Below are 20,287 nucleotides of genomic sequence, written 5' to 3' on the forward strand. Positions count from 1 at the left end.
TATGCAGGTTCCCCCCGCTATCTGAAATTAGGGCTTTCCTAAGAAACCTTTCATAAGCGGAAAGGGCATAAAGCAGAGTATCCTCTGCTTTACAAAAATTCAAGTTGCACCACTTAGCTTTTTTGAAAGACATACATTAGTACCTGTTTCTGCTAACCAAAGGAAATCCGAAGATTTTTTGCATAAAAACAGTTACCGTATTAGTGTAGATCTTTCGTAAAAGCGAAGAGCCTAATGTAATCTTTTGGAAAGGGGGGGGTCTACCCATATACAGTAAACGGAATTCTAGTCACAAAAAGGAATAAATTTTTACAAATGCTACAAACTGTATGAATCTTGAAAACATTCTTCTGCTAAGTGAAATAAGCCAGACACAGAGGACAAACATTAGATGAATCCACTTATACAAGGCACCCAGAAAAGGCAAAGGCATAGAGACACAAAGCAGAATGAAGGTTAACAGGGGCTAGGGGAACGGGCGATCAGGAATTCTTGTTTCACGGACAGACTTGATGTTGGGGATTGGGAAAAAGGCTTGGGGACGGCTACACAACATGGTAAGTATATTTAATGCCACTGAATTGTACACTTACAAGCGGTCACAATGATATATATTATATTATGTATAGTTTACCACACACACACACAAAAATGGGGCCATACCATTAAAAAAATTTTCGTTTTTACTTCAGCTCAAGGATTCCCCAGAAGCTCTGCCGAACCTTCCGGGCCTGCCCAGCGAGTGCGATGCTTGGCCGCGCTTCTCCCCCTCTCCTGCCCGGGGGCCGGACTCGCATGTGCGTCTGCGGCTCTCCAGCCTCCCCGGTGCCCTCCGTGTCCCTGCACACAGGCAGCTCCCCAGGACCATCCGTGCGCCTTTCATCTCATCTCGGCACCCGCCTCGTGAAGGGCCGGGATGAACACGCTGGGTGAATGAAGCTCCGCTACAGGTGCCCAGGCACCTGGAGGCCCCTCCCTGGGCATCCTCGGAGTAATGACCAGGACGTACTGAGCCACAGCAGGCTGACACACTTCAAAAAAGCTTTTATTGAATTCAATTCCCCAAAGCACAGATACTTGAGATGAGTTTGATAGGACTGTTTTTGCAGGGCTGTTTTTGGCTACTGTAAAAAATACACACACACACATCAGGGTGGCCCTGCTATCAGGTCTCTTTGAGGGATGGACAGTTCTAGAAGGCACTGACCAGTGACAGGGGTGGGCCCTGCCCTTCCTCAGGCAGCCAGCTCCGCAAGGGCCCTGTCCAAGGGGTCCACAGACCAGTAGTTGTCATCCCAGCCGAGGAACCAGCCCACGAAAGAGGGAGGCTCAAAGCCTTGCTTGATCATGGTGATGGGGGTCCGCCTGTCACGATTCGCTGGGTCCGTCTCGATATACCGCTTGGCTGCAGACACGCATGCAGGAGAAGGAAACCCAGGACTCCTTAGTGCCTCCCGCTCCCGGGAGAGGCGGTTCAGAGCAGGAGTTGCCTAACATAGGTTTTGGTCCTACTGTCCCTAATGCCCAATCTCTGCACTGGACACCGCTGTCCCTAACAGGCAATGATACTCACATGGCTCTTCCTCCACCCTGCCCAGGAACCCAGGAGGGGATGGGGTTACAGCTTAACCTCCTGCCTTGCAAAATCTGGATCATTTTTCTCCTGCTGTCCCCTAGCGGGAGATGTTAAACAATGAGCTTCGGGGGTCCCAGCTTCCAAATCAAGTCCATTCAGCCACCAGGGATCTGCTTTCCATCACCTAAACTCTGCAAGTTCAGTGCCTGGGCCTTCTGGGAACTCATCCTGAAGCAGCTGCTCTGTTCCTTCCTTTCCCTGGCGTGACCTGAGGCTTTCTGAAGGGACTGAGCTGCTCTCTCACCACCCTGGGCAGGGCTCACGGGGGACCGACCATGGATGGGGAAGTCCCCACCCAACTGTCACGAGCTCCCAGACTCTAAGGAAGCTGCTCCCACCCCACCATAAGAAACAGACTTGGATCCTCACCAGAGCTCAAGGCTTCCGTCTTTTCCTCTTCTTGAGAATCCTTTCCGACCCAGACAAAGACCTGCAGGTGAGATGTGAAACAAAAAGTGCATGAGGGGTGCTGCCCAAGCTCACTGCTGGAGGAGGAGTCCCGGGAGGTTCAAGGCGCGGGATGGACAAACCCTTAGCTGACAGAGCCCACAGACGACTAGGCTTTAAAACAGATGTTGCAAATCACTGATCTACAAATGTGCTTTGTTTGCCCACTCACCACTCTATGTTGGCCGGCAATGTCTTTCTAGACAAATTTAATTGCCAGCTGATTACATTAAATCTAGATTTCCAACTTCTCTAGGAAACCTGGCGTATCTGACAAACATGAGCCTTCACTCTCGCGTGGATGAAGCTGAGCAGAGGCTGCCCCTTGAGATGGGAAGTTCCCGTTAGCCTCAGGCTCCACCACTCCTTCATGTCCCCCATCCCAACCTGCTTCACTCATTCACACTGGCAACCAGGTGCCTTGAGTTTGATCCCTCCCTAGAAGTCATGAATTATCCCTTTACAGGCAGTTATCTGTTCAACAAGTGAGTGGTCAAACATATGCTCACAGCTTTATTCATCCAACAAATATTCACTGAGAAAGAGTCTGCTATGAGCCAGTCTGTGTGTCTGAGCCAACGTGGGCCTAAAGCTTGGAATGAGAACAATTCGCCACCGCAACCAGCATTTTGGGTCTTCTGACAAGTTTTGTTACCAAAATATCTATTTAGCTGCTTTTTAGGTATCATCCGTGTGTGTGTGTGTGTGTGTATGTAAAATATTTTAAAGAGCACTTGTCATTGATAAAACAGTATTAGACAATAAAATATCATCTCGCTGCTCTTATTCACAAGTGTTCCCTACTACACTGGCCCCTCCATGGCAGGTATGTGTCTGTTTTGCTCATCATAGGATTCCCAGCACGGCAGCATTTTGCTTGGAAGACACTTCATAAAAGTTGGCTGAGAGAACAAATAGACAAACAGATTAAGTAGCCAGTGGAGCAATTAGTGATGGTGGTTGGACTGCTCAAGCTGCAAACATTTCGCTCCTCTGCAAACGTGCTGCTCTTCTAACTGGGGATCCCAAGAAGCAGCCCTGAGGGTAGCAGGGAGTCACGCCTGTGTGGCTGCTGCCTATAACCCTGACAACTCTGGGAGAAGCCAAGTTGACAGCAAGGGTTACCGACTGCCACCTCCACGGGAACGCAAGCCCTGTAGGGGCAGAGAAGTGTCTTCTTTATCTACTGTGCCTTACCATTAGCTTCCTCACTTCCAAGCTCCAAGAGCCCTTCCTTTGCTTCTATAACTTGTTTCCTAAAATCATTTCTTCTAGGAATACTTTTTCTACCTCTGTGATTTACCAAATAAATGTTCTCTTACGGCTTGGGTCTTGTATCTGAACTCTTTCCTAGCCAGAACCCAAGTACCAAGGTTGCTGAACCCAAGTCCGGTCTGACCCCACCAGACTGACACCCAGTGCCCTTCCCACCGCCTACAACAAACCTACTTTTGCCCGCCCCTGCATGGGCTGAATGCATGAGTGGCATTTTCCCTGCCAAGTCCCACAGGACGGCCTGCCCTGAGATGAAGCAGACACCAGAGTCCTCTAAAGCCTCCAGGAGACCCTGGACAGTTTATGCTCGCATATGATACACTGTTATGTTCAACTTTCTTTACCAGCAAATTTAAATTAAAGTAAGAGTTCACACTCCCTGAAGGCCTGAGAGAGAATGCTGGTCATCTGATTTGGGTTTATATGGTGCTTCGCAGTTTGCAAGGGGATCTTATCTGCATCCCACCTTGTTGGAGTATGCAAGGCGGTACCATCACTCCCATTCTGCGGGTGAGGAAATGGAGGCTCGCAGCAGCTCATGCACATTTCCAGCAATACCTGGCACTGCCTCTTTTAAGTCCTCTGTCAACCACCTGAGAGCTAGAAGTCTAGGTCTTCCCACTACCTCCGGGCCCAGAGAGCCTTCCCCTTCTATCCTTCACCCACCTGGTCCCAGGTGTCCAGAAGCATGACGTCATCAGTGGCCAGGTCTTCCTGCATGAGCTCGCCAGGGACTTCTTCGATCTGGCAAGGAACAGAAGAGATTAGTGAAAGCACACAGCCAGCCCTTTCCCCCCCTGGGTAGGCTCCCCACGAGGGAGTTGCAGGACAGCCTCTGGCCAGCAGGGGGCTCCCTCCTCTGTGCTGTGCCATCAGCTCCGCTTCCCCCTGATCTTCCCCCCACTCCCTGGAACATGCCTCCCCAAGGGAAAGCAGGGGCTCACCACAAAACGTCCGATCTTGTTGGAGCAGGCGAAGAGGCGAGGAGGGTGGGCATCCATCTTCTTGTCCTTCAGCCGTGGGGACGTGCGGTAGGGGGCCTTCCCACCCAGGGCCTCCCAGAAGCTGTCTGTGAGAGGAGGCCACACAAATCGCCAACTGACACCACTACCTTGGCATTTATCACACCCAGGGACAAACTCTGCCTGGAGCAACCACTGCTCTCAGTCCCCAACCTCCATCTTAAAATCCCAGGGAGCCAATGAGGGACGGGGCCTGAGAGATTCAAAGGTGAAGGGAGCCCGGAGAGGACAGACTGGGCAGTAGACTCAGCCAGGACTACTTCTGGCTTGAGGCTGACGACAGCGCTGCAGGAATGGGGACAGTTATCCCCACTCAACAGATGAGCCGACTGGGGCTCAGAGAGATTCAGTGACACATTCAACATCACACAGCCAGTACTCGAGTGGTAAAGCCAGGATGCAGATCTTCCCGACTCCAATCCCCGGAGTCTTTCCACTCTACCTGCTCTGTCCATGGGTGACTAAATTTTAAATTCATTAAAATTAAGTACAGTGTAAAATTCAGTTCCTTATCCTCACTAATTCCCACCAGTGACATTTCAAGTGCTCGGGTCTATTAAGCACCAGGCAGGAGGAAGTGGGCTTAAAAGTAAGAGCAGAAAGACTGAGGGCTGGCATAGAAGGATGATCCTGGTCCATATTCTGGAAACAGAGGAGGCCCGTAGCACTTCTGCACACGGAGTCTAAAGATTAGGAGAGACCGCAGCCCTTGCAAGGCTGTTACTCCTACCTGTGGTCTTTCAAGGCTTCCTAGCAAACGGCCACCTCCTCCAGCAGCCTTCCCTGACTGCCCCCGCCCACACTGAGCTCTCCTTTCTCTAAGTCCCAGAGGCCTCTCTCTCACTCACCAGAGCCCTCATTTTCACCCAGCCCACTTTTACTTGTCACACTTTAGGAGACAGGCACTAAGGAAGGGTAAGGACATAGAGCCCCCAAAAGAGAAGGAAGGTAGGGAAACCTAATACCTACAGTCCATGAAGAGCAGCAGGCTCCTCCGCCCCTTGCTCCTTCCTACCTGGCTCGCTGCCTTCTGCCACCTGCACAGGTTGGGCCCGCAGCACCCTGAGCAGCTCCTGGGCCCCAGTCTTCTCTGCCTCGCTGGCTCCTGTACCCACCCAGAGGTAAGCAGCCGAGGGGGTTTTCAGGACAAAGGCATCGTTGGAGTTCAGTGCACCAGCCTTAGGCATTATCTGGGAGAACAGCACTCGATTAACAGGAAACCAGACAACATGCCCTCAGCCCCCTCTCACAGCCCAGGAGACACTGCAACAGGACCAGCTTAGGTGGGGACTTGGGCAAGCACACCCCATCCCAGCTGAGGGCACAGACTTTGGACACTGTGGGGCTTAGTTGACTTCCATGAGTCACTGATGCCCTCTGGCTAGCCAAGGTGATTCTAGAATTCTGGGCTGCATTAACAGAAGTTAAGTGCCCAGAATAAAGAAGGTGATAGTCTCTTTCTCCTTTAGGCTGCTCAGATTGTCCTGTAGGATTATGTTTGGGTGTGTGCCTTCCACCATGAAAGGGATGGTAGCCAACTGAAATGTAATCAGGAACAGTGTCCAGGCTATAAAGACTGAACTACCTGCGAGCCATGAGCTCCCTGTTATGGAAGAGGTACAAGGGGCCCTGGGCATCCTTGAAACACGGGTAAGTCTAAGACATACATTCCTGCTGCCAGGGCAGGAAGGCACAAAAAGCTGCCTCTTAACTCCTCACCCAACCCACCCAATCCTGTGCCCAGAGATCTGCCCATCAAGCCTTGGAGGTTTCTGGGACGCCATGTCCTCCTGGGGTCCAGGGCCTAGGTGTTAGTTACCTCAACAGCTCGGGTGGCTCCAGAGCTGCTTGCCCGGACCTGGAAGAGGCGGGTACTGGCAGGGGCTGTCTGCCCGCCCTCGCGGGAGGTGCCACCCTTATAGATGATCATGGGCTTCCCGCCAAACAGGCTCATCAGGTGGGCGGGCTCCTTGCCTTGGACCACACGGCTCTGGCAGGAAGACAGGAGAGCAAGTCAGGGAAGTGGGGGCGCCAGTCGTTCTGTGTGGTACCCAGCCCACCTTCCCTCCATGGTCAGCACGGCCCAGGCCAATCTCCCAAACGAGGCCATCACACTTGTGTGTGTGTGGTGTGGAGCTGACCCCGCAGCACACAGGGCTGGGCAGGGAAAGGGGAGTTCCAGGAAAATTGGAGACGGCCCTGTGGCCTGTGATCCCCCAGGCACTGGCTCAGTCGCTCTCCAATCCCAAGAGGACCTGCCTTGCTGGCCCTGAATCTTGTCCAAGAAGCAAGAGAGCCCATGTTTGCAAATATTCCCTTAAATGGAAGCACAGGGATTGCTCGTGGACATGCTTCCAGGATGATGATGTCAGCTCCAGACACAAAAGCCAGTGGAGCCATGAGAACAGAACCTTCCATATCTGGAAAGACCACTGCCACACAGCGGGTGCACCCCAGACGCAGGCTGCAGGTCTATTCCAAGATATATCACATCTGCTCCTGCCCAGGTGCCTACTCAGATCCTAGGCGCGACCCTGTGAGCTAAATCTAGGAGGAAATCTCAAGTATGTGTTGGGGGTAGTGTTCACTCCCCAGTAAGACCCTCCACAGCTGGGTTAGAGCTTGGGTCCCAGAGTCACCCTGATGGTGAGAATTCAGGCATGTGCTTCAAGTTCCCAGGTCCTTCCTCTGTAAAATGGGGCGAAGAACGCTATCCCCAAGGCTGTTGTCAGGATCAAATAAGCTAAGACAGCCATTATCCCACTGGGTGCCCGGCACCCAGAGGACACCACTGTCACCAAGTTCAGGGAACCAACCTTTGATCAGGATATAGAGCCCCACCCACTCCAAGTGTAGGATAGAGGAAGGAAAACTCTGTCTCCTTCCCTCTTATCTTCCCAACCTGGCTCTGCTGCCCTCTAGGGCCCCACACTGTATCCAGAACAACCTTTCAGACCCCTAAATCACCTCAAATCACATTTATCCTTCAACAACATCCCCTTTTTCTCAGGATCAAGGTCAACATCCTCCCCATGGCATCTGGGTTCTCTGAGCATCTCTCCAGACTCCTATCTTTCTAATACCCAATGCCCCCTCCCACCCCAGGGCCTTTGCACCTACTCTTCCCTCTGCCCAGAATGTGCTTTCCTTCATGTTTTACCTGGCCAACTCTTATCCATTAGGCCCCAGCTGAAAAACCCCTTCCTCAAGAGGGTGAGGGTACGGGGTGTCCTTCTCTAATCCCATTAGATCCTACCTGGGATCTATATCCTAATACTCAACACGCACGCATGAAGGGCCCTCTATGGGCCGGGCATGGCTCTAAATGCTTTACAAATACTGTTTATCCGCACAGCACTCCTATCAGCAGATAGGTGCTGTTATTATCCCCAGTTTGAGAACAAAGTATAAAGAGGCTAAGTGACTTGCCCATGGTTGCCCACAAGTGGAGTTGGATTCAGCGCATGGGCTGGCTGCCTCCATGCCCATGCTCTGAGCTGTTCCACCAGGCTGCCTCTCCTGCTTCTCTCCCGCACATCTTAGTGTTTTCACTCACTGCACACACCACAGCGTGTGATCTGGTCTCGTGTGTGATTATGCACTAATTTGTGTGCATGTCGGCTGAACATCTTTCTGCCCCTTAGACTGGAAACCCCATCAAGGCAGGGGCAGGTCTGTGTGTTTATGGCTGCAGACAAAATGCCAGGCACATGGGAGCCCTCATAAATGTTTATTGGATGGATGGATAGATGGATGGATGGATGGATGAACAGTTAGACAGATGAGTGAAAAGATGGACAAGGCCCAGATGTGACCCACAGGGGCAGCGGACTGGGCTTACCTGGACAGGGGTACCTCCCAGCTCCTCATCCAGCTGAGCAGTCAGGATGGCAGATGCAGCAACCTCGTCCTGAGTGGATTGGGCACCCTGCCTGGAAAAGGAAGTGACACTCAGTACTGGGGTTCACACAGAGTCCTGAGTCTCTCCTTGGGCCTGGGCCTGAGAAACCTACAAATCTCCAGATTACGGGTAATCAAACTGACACCAGAGAGGGCAAGGGATTCTCTGAGGAGCAACCACAGCAATGCTCATAATAGCAAAAGACTGGAATCAATCCAAGTATGCATCAACACGGAATCTGTTAAACAAACTACAGTTCAGGCATACTGCGGAATATTATGCAGCTGTGAAAAAGAGCAAGGAAGCTGGCTGACACAGATTGACCTCCAGGAAGAATAAGTGAGAAAAGCAAAGTGCAGGACAATATACAAAGTATGCTATCTTTTGTGTAAGGAAGGGAGAGAACTAGGAATATAGGGTCATATTTGCTTACATTTGCATAAAGAATTACTGGAAGGGTATACAAAAAGCTAATAAAAGTGGTTACCCTTGGAGGGATGGGGTTGGAGAACAGGAGTGGGAATAAGATTTCTAAACATATACTTTTTTTAAATTCTGTTTTGATTTTCGAGTTACATAAATGTGTTATTTATTTTTAAAGAATTAAAAATAATTCTTCATTAGAAAACATATGGGAGGATAACATCTGTGTACACAGTACTTAGAGTGGAATGGTGGCAGAGATTTTCCGTTGGTTTCTTTCTCCCTGCTCCTTCCCTACTCACCACATCTCTTAATGGCTGAGGAATGTTTTTATAAGAATAGCTTAAAAGTCCTTTCAAGAAGCAAGACAAGCAGTGTTGCCCTTTGGATCTGAGCCTTTCCCAGCAGAGTGCTGTCCCATCTCAGGCCCACATCCCCTTACACATCCTTCAGCCCTGCTCACCCTCCACCCTTAGTGCCTCCCACATTCCAACCCCACAGCGCGTGGCCTCAGACCCTCACCAGTTATAGATGATCTGTCCCTGACGGCCGCCGTGACGGTAGTTGTAGAGGATGATGTAGCTGTCACCACCATAGAACTGCCCGTACGTGGCAGGGTCCACCGGCACTTTGTTGGAGCCTTCAATTCTCCAGATCTGCCAGAGCAAAGCTGCGCTCAACATGGTGCGGCACCCCACCCCCCAGTTCATACCGGCTGGGAAACCGCACTGTGTTTCCAGCATGGGCCAAGCTTTTCCTAGGTGACTCCGCCTGGGCTCAGACTGAAGTGAAATAATGTACCCAAATCACAGAGCCACTCGGATCCAAACCCAGGTGTCCTGCTCCTACTCCTTTTAACTGCACCCCTGCCCCGTCCTGTACTTCCTCCTCGGGGGGATCAGCACAGGGACTGGTAGCTGCACGGCGGTATACAGAATGTGCTTTTAGTGAGCACAACCCTAGTGAGGGCTGAGGGCACAAGTCAACATAGGGCCCAGATCCAAATCAGCCTCCCTCCTCTTAGAGGTTGTGTGACCTGGGACAACTTGCTTAAACTCTATGAACCTCAGTTTCCTCATCTGAAAAATGGGAGTAATAAGAGTACCTACCTGGGAAGGTTGTTGTGAGGATCAAGTGAGTTTATTCATGGAAGTCTAGCACAGAGCCTGACACACAGGGTGATAGCTCTGTAGTATGGCAGCTACTCTTACTATTAGAATTATTATTGTTGTTATTACTAACATTACCATTATCTGTATCGCTATTGAATTGTCTGAACATCACAGATCACCTCCAGAGGCACGGCCATCACTAGGTGACCTCAAAATGATCCCTGTTGGCAGATCTCTTTTCAGAGCTCTGGTGACATGGTTTTCCCAGACAGTCCTGAAGCCCTGCAGCGCCACCTGGTGGTGCTGCACAGACACTGCGCTCTTTAAGTCCCAGGAAACAGAAGCTCAGAATCTCTGAACCTTGAAAATTCTTGAAGGTGATGGAGTAGCACTTAACCCTGTTTTACAGGTTACGAAACTCGCCCAATGTCACACAGCCAGGCTGCCAGGGCTCTTTCCACACTGCCCTACCCTGAACATTGTCACTGCATTGGTAATAATACCAATAACACAAACGAGAATAAATAAAAATTAACCTTTTTGCTATTTCTATCATGTGGAATGGAATCCATGTTTGCTGGAAGCAGATTCTACCTCATAAACATCTCTGAACCCCACCCTACTCTTCTTCATCTTGACTGTGACCTCCCTGGTCTCAAGGTTACCTTCTCTTCCCCAAGCTATTATAAAAATCTCTTTGTGGAACGTTTCTCTTCATTTTCCTGCCTCTAATTCATTTTCCCAGAGAGTTTTGAAAGCACAGAACTGAGCCTGTCACATTTCTGCTTTTAAAGAAAAAAAACCTGCCCAGCCAGGCTTGGCTCAGCGGTTGAGCGTCGACCTAGGATTCAGGAGATTGGGGTCCGATTCCCGGTCAGGGCACATGCCTGGGTTGCGGGCTCAATCCCCAGTTGGGGGCATGCACAAGGCAGCCGATCAATGACTCTCTCATCATTGATGTTTCTATCTCTCTCTCTCCCTCTACTTTCCTCTCTCTGAAATCAGTAAAGATATATTTAAAAAAAAAAAACACAACCCAAAAAACCTCACTAGCACCCACAAGTTATAAGAATGAGTCCACACCCTCCCAGGACACTCAAGGCCCCTCCCAGGATAGCATCCTGCTATATGGCCCACTGCTCTTCTCTGGCAGCAAATTCCTGCTCATACTCTGAGACCCAACCCAAGTGTCCCCATCTCTGTGAAGACTGCCCTGACCACCCTACCCTCACTGCCCTTCCTCTGTTCCCATAACCCCTGGGCTTGCCTCCCAGCTTTCACTGATGATGCAGGTCTGAGCAATCAGCTGTGGCCACGGTCCCTTCCCCTCCCACACCAGGCACTCCTCGAAGGCAGGTGGATCCTGAGACACTTGGCACAGGGCTTGGCACACAGTAGATGCTTAGAGTATGTTGGTTGTAAAAATTAAGACAAAAGTATCTCATCCACCAGGACTGTGGTAAAAACCCCATAGAGGAAAGTCCTCGGGGGAGCAGGAAGCCATGCGCAGGAGGGAGCGGGGCAGGGGCCCCCAGTTACCTGTTTCTGGCCTGTGCCATCATCATCCATGCCGTGCTGGGCGGCCATGGCAGTGGAAGTGTGCAGGGTGGCGGCATCGAAGGGTACTCTCTCCACATTGGCGATGTGGCTGGAGAGATAGGTCAAGCCCAGGCCATCCGTCTGGTCGGGGTCCCGCCAGTTCTTGAAGAACTGCTTGAACAGTGGGGTCTCACCGCCCTCAGGGAGGACAGAGACCTGAAAGAGGCCAGGGAAGAGCAGGGTGTGGCTGGGGTGGGCACCCCAGGACAGGGACCACCCAGCAGGGGTCCTCAGGAGCCTCAGACACCTAGTCCACACTGACGGGGAACACCCATCCCACCCCAGCCCTTTCTCACCCAAACTGAACCCCCCTCACTCTCCTCCCTGACTCCAGACTCACCTGGGTCTGCCTGGGGTAGTTCATCTTGGAGATGAAGTCAGAGGCCGTTTTGAGGGCAGCCTTCCTCTCCTCTGTGTTGGCCTGCTTGCCTAGCAGCGGATGGAAAATCAGGGGCCTGAGCTCAGCGCTGCACCCTGACAGTCAGTGGTCCAAAGAAAGTAGCAGCCAAACCTCCCTGCTTACTCTTCTTAGACTATGGACAGCCAAGGTGAGAGGCTCCCAGAGCTGACCATTCCTAGAGCCCCTGCTGACCAGTCGGGAGTCCTGGCTGATGACAGCAACCACAGCCGCTGTCTTGGACAATTTACTGTGCATGTATTTTGTGCTCAGCACTATACATAGGTATTTTCATTTAATCCACATAATAACCCTCTGTGATAAAGATCATTATTGTCTTATCCCCATTTACATATAAGGAAACCGGTATCTTCGGGAGGTTAAGATGCCAGCCCTCAGTCCCCAGTCTTCTCAGGGCCAAGGCTGAGGAGCCCAGATGATGATGATGATGATGATGATGATGATGATGATGATGATGATGATGATGATGGGCACAAGTGCTCAACTCTCTCTCCGTCTCTCTGCCATGTCCTGTGCACCCACTGCCTCCCTCCCCTTCGGGCCTCTTCCTCTGGACTAATCACAGAGCATCCGAGGAAAATGCTGATGCATCCGCTCAGAAACATCTGGGCTGGCGTTTCCCGGGAGCCTCCCAAAACCAGCACCCAAGACAGTCCACGAAGAGTTCCACGGGCCCCTAGCACAAGCGTTTCTCAAACAGAAACCAGACCACCTTCATGAAAAGCCCCAAATACATTAGCACGTTAAAGGCACCTTACAAGTCCTGCGGTAAACAAGCCTGTGAACATAATTTGACCCAGTGTGGACCAGAAACTTATTTGAACACAAAGCTACATATATATATTTTTTTACGTATTTTTTTATATGATGCCAATGAACTTCTCTGAGAATGGGTGTTATGACACATTTGGGTAACACTGGTTTTAGTCCAAATAGAAAGTCTGAGACCCAGAGAGGCAAGTAAAGTATCCAAGATCACACAGCAAGTCAATTTCAAAGCCAGAGCTTTAGCCCAGCTCCTGATTTCCACTGAGGAGCCTGCTGCCACTGCCTCGGGGTACCTGAAACACTCATTCTACTTCCCCTCTGGAGCTGAGCGCCTGCAAGACTGCAGGAGTTCCCACCCAAGACCTGATTAGAACCCTTCCCCAGTCCCCAGTACCTTTCCAGACAAAGATTTTCCCGTCTTTGCCATGGTCCAGGACGAAGCAGTCCTCTGACCTTAAGGCCCCCTGGGCGAAGGGGTTCTCATCAGCCACCAGCGACACTGACATGGCGCCTGCACCATTGGAGACCTAAGAGAACAAAAGGGAGCCCAGAATGTGAGCCTCAGCCTGCCCAGAGGGCACCCCAAAGCCAACACATGGGTTGGTCCGCATCCTGGACTTGCGCCCTCGGGCTCTGAGGCTCGCTCAGGTTTTCTTTCTCCTTTGCTGCTCTGTCAGCGCCACATCTGTGACCTACACACAGGTGTAACATGGCAACGGCACACGGAAAGGGCAGGGGGACAAAATGCAGGCATGCGGGAGGCTCAGGAGAGGAACTGTACAGTTGGCTGAGAAGGCTTCTCATCAGGAAATAAATAAGTAATAAATTAATTAAATTAATTAATTAAAAGCAAAACCGATCTAAATGCAATGTGGTAGTTTGGATTGGAATCTAGAATAAAATGTTGGGGAAATCTGAATAAAGTCTGTAGTTTAGTTAATAGCGTTGAACGAATGTTAATTTCTTAGTTTTGACAAATGTGCCTAGTATGTTCAACGTTAAGGAGATGCTGGATGAAGTGTATATGGGAACCCTCTGTACTATCTTTGCAATTTTTCTGTAAACCTAGTAACTATTCCAAAATAAAAAGTTCATTAAATTATTTTTTAAAAGTGTACCATAATAGTTAAAATTCGAAAGGTTGACAATACCCACTGTGGACAAGGCTCTGATAAACAAGCACTTTCAGACCCCTGGGGAGGTCATTTGGGAGCCTTCCAGGGTGCAGTTTAGCAATAATGTGTGTCAGAACCTTAACTAATGAGTGTTCTATACTTATTGAGTACTTAGTATGTGCCAGCACTCTACAAAGCAATTTATATAACTGATAACTTATATAATAATAGAACTCCTTTAACCCTTGCCACAGCCCTATGATACTTCTACTACTATCTACATTTTATTCACATGGAAACCAAGGCACAGAGAGGTGAAGTAACCTGCATACCTACAAAGTACCAGGCCTGGGATTCGAACCCAGGCAGTCGGACTCCAGAACCAGTATTTTCAATCACCGACTCACTGTTCAGCCTGTGCCCACGCTGGGAACTTGCTCTACTGTCTTACTTAGCACAAGTGCACAGAGGGACTGTTTGCGATTGGAAAGGTGTAAACATCCGCTAGTGTTCATCCTTAGGGATATGCTGAAACGCTTATACTCCTAAAATAGACCACCATAGAGCTGCTCTAAGAGCCAAGTGGGCCTCCAGTATAGAAAGATAGTCACGATCATGTTGAGGGGAGAAAGGAAGGCCACAGGAAAGCACGAATAGATTGGATCCATTTGTATCAAGTAGAGATGGAAAAGTATATAATTAGACACAGAAAGATGTAATCTGGACTTTCTTTCACCAATTGCTAACCATGTAACCATGGTAACTCATGGAGAGGGCTGGAAGAGAGGCTGTTTTTTCCCCAACTGAGTATTGTTACTTGTGTAATTAAAACACATTTTTAAAATAGGACTGGTTATCGTAAACCAGTAAAACGGCATTGACTTCTATTTTCTTTATATATTTTTAAAATTTTTATTGAATTTATTAGGGTGACATTGATTAATAAAATTATATAGGTTCCTCTGCCCTGACCAGGTAGCTCAGTTGGTTAGAGTGGCGTCCTGGTACACCAAGGTTGTGGGTTTGATCCCCGGTCAGGGCACATATAAAAATCAACCAATGAATAAGTGGAACAATAAATCGATGTTTCTCTCTCTTCCTTCCTCTCTCTCTCAAATCAATAAATTAAGAAATAATAATAATAAATAAAATTATATAGGTTTCAAATGTACAATTCTATAATACCTCATCTGTATGTTGTATCTTTTTATATTTTTGAGTATTGCTTGCTATTTTATTTTCACAGTGAACATGTATTACTTTATAAAAACAAAAATCACTAATATGGTTTTTCTTGTGTGGTTTTTCTTTTGAGGTAATGAGAATCTGTGGCCCATTTTGTTATTTCACCACAAATAAGCCCGGGGCACAACATGAATGTCACAGTTATGCGGGGCTTTCTCTCAGAGCTCAGCCACCAAGCCAGAGTTCCTTAGCTCAAGAGCAGCTTCAGTTCAGTTCTTAAAGTCACAAGGAAGAAATTATAAATAAAGTCATTAACCATAACCCCCTCCTCCAAGCACATGCTCATTTCTATAGTATGTCTCCAAGTTCTTTCCTAAAACACTTTGCCATCAGTTTTCTCTGTGGACTCCCAGAAACACTGCAGTTGATTTTACTGCCCTTCTCCCCACTTTATAGACTAGGAAACTGAGTCTCAGAGGGAGGATCCGTGCTGCCAAGATGAACATGGCACAGATGTGTCTGCAGTCAATGGCTTTCTCTTGTTCTTGGTGCAGGAGGGGAAGGAAGTAGATGGGTGTCCGTTGGAGACATACAAAAGCTGAGCCCCCTGCCATACCTCCCAAGCATGGTAGCTCAAGGTCCCACTTGGTGGAACTCAGGAGGGCCAAGTCCCCCACCTGCCAGTCCTGACCCCAGGGGACAGAGCAGCCTTGGCTCACCTTGTAGAGCTTGGCCAGCTTGCGGTTGGCTGCGTCTTCCTTGGCTGTGTCCTCAGTACCCTCCGGCAGAGTCGGCTTGGAGCCCAGCACCTACAGAGATGGAGAGAGGGAAGAAACGGTGGCCCTGAGCTCCCGGCAGCCTCCTCCCCCAGGGAAGGGCTTGGGTTCCTGACAAGAGTCCTCTCCCTGGGCAAGCAATGACCACATGGGCATTCACAGCGACCCTCCAGCTAGGGGAAAACCCCACCAGAGGCAGCCTGCATCTCTTCACATGCCTCTTGTGTGCAGAGCTCAACCACATCTGCCTGTCACCTTGTCTCCAACAGTTCCAGAGAACCCCTGCTCCTCTGCCTCCAGGATGGTCCTTTACATATTTACTCTCCCATTTCCTCCTAGGCCTTCAAAGAGCAGTAACTACAGCTACTGAACACACCTTCTGCGCCATGCCTTTAAGGGATCCCATTTAATGCTCACACCCACGCTAGGTGGCACAGATTATCACTCTCACCTCACAGAAGAGGAAACGGAGGCCCAGAGAGACAGAGTGGCTTGGGCACACAGCCATGAATTGGCTGAGCAGAATGTGAACCTGTGCCTGCAGAGCCTATTTTCACTCCTCCATTCTGGCTACCTCTACCTCAGCCGCCCCAGCTACCATCCCTCCCAAGCCAAGGTTGTGTCCAGGCTCCTCCTCATAAGCACCTGCTGCTTGCTCTTCCTAAAAACTGGAACTCAACACCCCCACACAAGCATGCTCTCCCCCCTTTCCTAGTGCATTCTGCCTCTATTGACATGTTCACGAGGCAAAGTGGCTGATGATCATATCATGCAATTGACTAAATGGGCCATAAACTCCCAGGAATGGTCAGAAGAGAGAAAGAGGAGACTGGGTCTCAGTTGTATTTTTCTGACCTGGTTCCAGAACCAGGCTTGCCCTCAAGAGAGGCTAAGACCCTCTTCCTCAGCTCCTTTGGAGGACCTGGCCCTCCCAGCTGGAGGGTGTGGCTCACAACCCCAGCAAACACCAGGTCCTGGATTCCAGCCCACCTCTCAGGGGAGTCTGGGAGTTGTCGGGGGAGCTGCTCTTCCCCACTTCCTAAAGAGTTCCAGCTGGTAGAAAAGCAAATTCAACTCAAAATTGCCTACTAAGTGGAAGAAAGTAAAGAGCATCCTATCTCCACGCTCAGCCCCCACCCTGCACGCCTAGGATGTGGCCATCAGTACCTGGAGCATTGCCTCAGGCTCGGCGCCCTCCTCAGACACGTGCAGTCGGGCCCGGCCACTCCGCTCGTTGTCCCGGATGCCGCTGGACACCTGTATGGCCTTCAGCCTCTCAAACCGGTTGCTTTTGGAGCCGCACCATTGATAGATATCCTGTAAGACAGGGACCCAGGTAAGGCAGTGCCCCAGCCTTCATATAAGCCCTGCCCAGTGACAAGGTCAGGAAGAGATGGTGGGGTGTGTGTACGCTCCCCCCTTGTTTTCTACTTAAGCAAGTGAGGGGCAGTGAAGCGTGCACATGCACACATCCAAGCACAATGGGTGTGATCCAAGTGCACCAAGGTATGTGAGTACATGGCTCTGGATATGTGTTTTTTCACAGATACAACTACACAGAGCATGTGTATAAAAATGTTTGCCTACTTCCGGGAGTGGAAATTGGTACAATCCATTTGGAAAACCATCTGGCCATAGCTACTAAAGCTCAGTATATCGATATCCTATGAGCCAGCAATCCCTCTCCTAGGAATATACCCAACAGAAGTGCATCCAGATGACCAGCAAAAGACCTGTGCAAGAACATCAGAGGAGCACCGCATGTAATAGCTCCAAACCAGAAACCACCCCAAGTACCCATCAACAACAGAAAGCATAAACGAACTGTGGCATATCCAGCCAATTGAATCTTAAAGAGCAACAGAAATGATCAACCTACAATATGGGTGGATCTCAGAAATGGAATCATTGAGCAGAAGTCAAACACAGCCCAGCCAGGCATGGCTCAGTGGCTGAGCATCGACTTATGATCCAGAAGATCACGGTTCAATTCCCGGTCAGGGCACATGCCCGGGTTGCAGGCTCAATCCCTAGTGGGGGGTGTGCAGGAGGCAGCCAATCAATGACTCTCATCACTGATGTTTCTATCTCTCTCTCCCTCTCCCTTCCTCTCTCTGAAATCAATAAAGATTTCTATTTTTTTTTAAGTCAAACATTAAAAAGAATGGTTTCATGTACATAAAGTTCAAAAATAGGCAAAACTACTCTGTGCTGTTGAGAGTTCAGGATGGTGGTTATCCTTGGCGGTGAAGGAACTGGCAGAGGATAGGAGGGCCTTCTGGGGGCCGGTGATGTTCTGTTTCCTGATCCAGGTGTTGGTTACATGGTGTGTGTTCACTTTGTGAAACCCATAGAGCTGTGCACTCAGGATTCACACACTCTTCTGTGTGCCTATTATACTTTAATAAAAAGTTTACACTAAAAAACTGTTTTGCCTGTGTTTGCATGGACATTACACCAAGTATATATATGAGGTTGGGGTACAATGTCTGCCCACATTCATCTGCAGGTACAAGGGCACGTGGGCTTGGGAGAAATGGGTACAAAGCCTCACACATCTGTAAGGTGGGCCTGGGTAAGCTCATCCCACACACTATACAAGTGTGCATGTGCAGCTGCGTGTATGACACATATATATGTGGGTCCTTGAACAACACACTCAAGTCTACATGAGTAGGCATTCATAATGGTGCCATGCCCATGCCTGGTGAGCAAGAGTCTATCGTTTTTGCACATGTCTGCCAGGCATTTTTAAGTGAGTGACTATAGGTAAAAAGGTACACGAGATGTGTATATGAACACAAGATGTCAAGCAGTATATATGGCAATCGAAGTCCGAGTACACTGTGCAGGAGGTCTGTGCTCATGAGCATGACAGGCTTGAGTCTACACTTGTGGGAGTCTGAGTGCCGGGCATATCTGTACCTAAGTCTTTGCAGGTGTGTCTGACTCATGGGTAGCACACGGGGCTGCTGTGCACAGGGCTACTGTGCCCATGGCTTTCCCTGTCTGTGTCTTTGCATGTGTTAACATGGGTGTGTCTACCTCCCCAGAGTCAGGCCTGGACAGGCCAGGAGTACTTCACTGTCCCCTGGGAAAGGGCAGGGCAGGACTCACGTTGCCCAGGTCCAAGATGAAGCAGTCGCCAGTGTTGAAGCTCTCCCAGGACACGGGCACCTCAGTGGCACGGACCACACGCCGTCCTTTGACCTGGAAGAGTCTCTGCACCACCACCTCGTTGGGTACCACGTGCTTGAATCCTGATGCCACGCCTCCTTTCTGTTGGGTCATTGAGACAGCGTCAGAAGGGGGAAAGGGTCCAGAAAATCAGATATGGGGGAAATAATAGGGTTGAGCTGAAGGAAATTCTGGCCTGTGGACTAGAGGCCTTCCAGCAGATTCCGTACCACTGCATCTTGCTGTCGCCCCTTTGAATTTCATACTCCACTAACAAGACCTCTGGGGCTGCTTTCCTGGATCAAAAAACCGCAAGCATTCCTCTCTCAAAACCAGGATGTTCTAAGGAGCCCTAGGCCCCAAGATGTTCTTCAAGAAAAGTGTTGCATGAGGGTAGAGGAGGAAGGGCTTCCACTAAGGCCAGAGACACAGCCACCCCATCCAGGCCCCTCTTTGCTGCCTCACTTTACAGAGTGAAGCCAACTCTGACCCCCACGTGGACTCCATGAGAAAAGGGGACAAAGGAAACAAGTTTTAACCAGGTTCATATTATGTCTGCACACAGTAGCAACATGGAAGTGTTTGTGAAATGATAATGCCCACTGTGCTGGGCATTTCACATGTGTCATCTATGAGACAAGTGTCATTATCCCCACCTTACAGATAAGGAAAGTAGAGCCCAGAAGTGAAGGGACTTGCCCAAGCTAGGATTCAAACCCAGGTGTGACTGAATCTATAGGTTCTTCCCCCGACATCAGGCTTTCTTAGAGCAAAGGCCACTAGGGTCACCCAGGATGAGTGGCAGGAACAAGTCACTGTGCAGAGCAGTCTTTCAAGTAGAAATGTTATTTTTCCTGTTGTAAGTGGAGTGTCCCCTGGTGTCCTTTTTTGATGCCAGCATAAGGCCTTTCAAGAGCATCCCCTTGGGCTCAGCAGGGCTGCCAAGGTGTTCAAAGGGTCTTTCCTTCTGCCCTACATCAAGGGCCCTTCCCTGGGGAGCAGGTGAGGAAGGGAAGCTGGGGGGAAAGATGAACCACCCTTCCCTCACCTGGTAATGACTGCAAAGGATGCCACTCACAAAGTCCTTGCCAAGGGCTGGGGCACCTGCTTTATGGACATGTAATGTGGTGCTCACAGCCCCAAGGTAGAGACTCTCATTACCCCACTTCACAGGCAAAGAAACTGAGGTGCAAAGAAGTAAAGCCTGGTGCCCAGGGTCCTAACTAGTTGGTGGCAATGCTGGGTTTTACCCCCAAGCTCACTGTTCCAGGGACCTAGACACTCCCAAGTCTGCCAGCCCAGTAATTCCTGAGTATCTGTGGGCAGCCCTAACCTGGGACTTCATTCAGCTGGAGGTAAAGAGACAGTGGATCTGAGAAGTTTGACTGTTTCCATGGACTCCTCAGAAATGAGGAAATGGGGGAAGAGAGAGA

General features: G+C 49.8%; 1 protein-coding gene across 2 annotated transcripts in view; it reads right to left on the reverse strand.

Annotated features, from left to right (window-relative positions):
* Window positions 1–1,029: 1,029 nt before the first annotated feature.
* Window positions 1,030–20,287, reverse strand: part of GSN (gelsolin) — a 39,637-nt gene continuing 20,379 nt past the window's right edge. For both annotated transcript variants that reach the window (XM_016213750.2, XM_016213749.2), the window contains 14 exons: window positions 18,795–18,956; window positions 16,845–16,994; window positions 15,621–15,710; window positions 12,996–13,128; window positions 11,756–11,844; window positions 11,356–11,571; window positions 9,227–9,360; window positions 8,222–8,312; window positions 6,200–6,370; window positions 5,396–5,570; window positions 4,303–4,427; window positions 4,025–4,102; window positions 2,006–2,066; window positions 1,030–1,405 (listed from right to left, as the gene is read on the reverse strand). In XM_016213750.2, the coding sequence (XP_016069236.1) occupies window positions 1,236–1,405; window positions 2,006–2,066; window positions 4,025–4,102; window positions 4,303–4,427; window positions 5,396–5,570; window positions 6,200–6,370; window positions 8,222–8,312; window positions 9,227–9,360; window positions 11,356–11,571; window positions 11,756–11,844; window positions 12,996–13,128; window positions 15,621–15,710; window positions 16,845–16,994; window positions 18,795–18,956 (1,845 nt within the window). In that variant the 3' untranslated portion in view covers window positions 1,030–1,235. The remainder of the gene's footprint in view (window positions 1,406–2,005; window positions 2,067–4,024; window positions 4,103–4,302; window positions 4,428–5,395; window positions 5,571–6,199; window positions 6,371–8,221; window positions 8,313–9,226; window positions 9,361–11,355; window positions 11,572–11,755; window positions 11,845–12,995; window positions 13,129–15,620; window positions 15,711–16,844; window positions 16,995–18,794; window positions 18,957–20,287) is intronic.

This window comes from Miniopterus natalensis, chromosome 12 (assembly GCF_054644295.1).
Source record: "Miniopterus natalensis isolate mMinNat1 chromosome 12, mMinNat1.hap1, whole genome shotgun sequence".
In the NCBI taxonomy this organism is placed as follows: Eukaryota; Metazoa; Chordata; class Mammalia; order Chiroptera; family Miniopteridae; genus Miniopterus; species Miniopterus natalensis.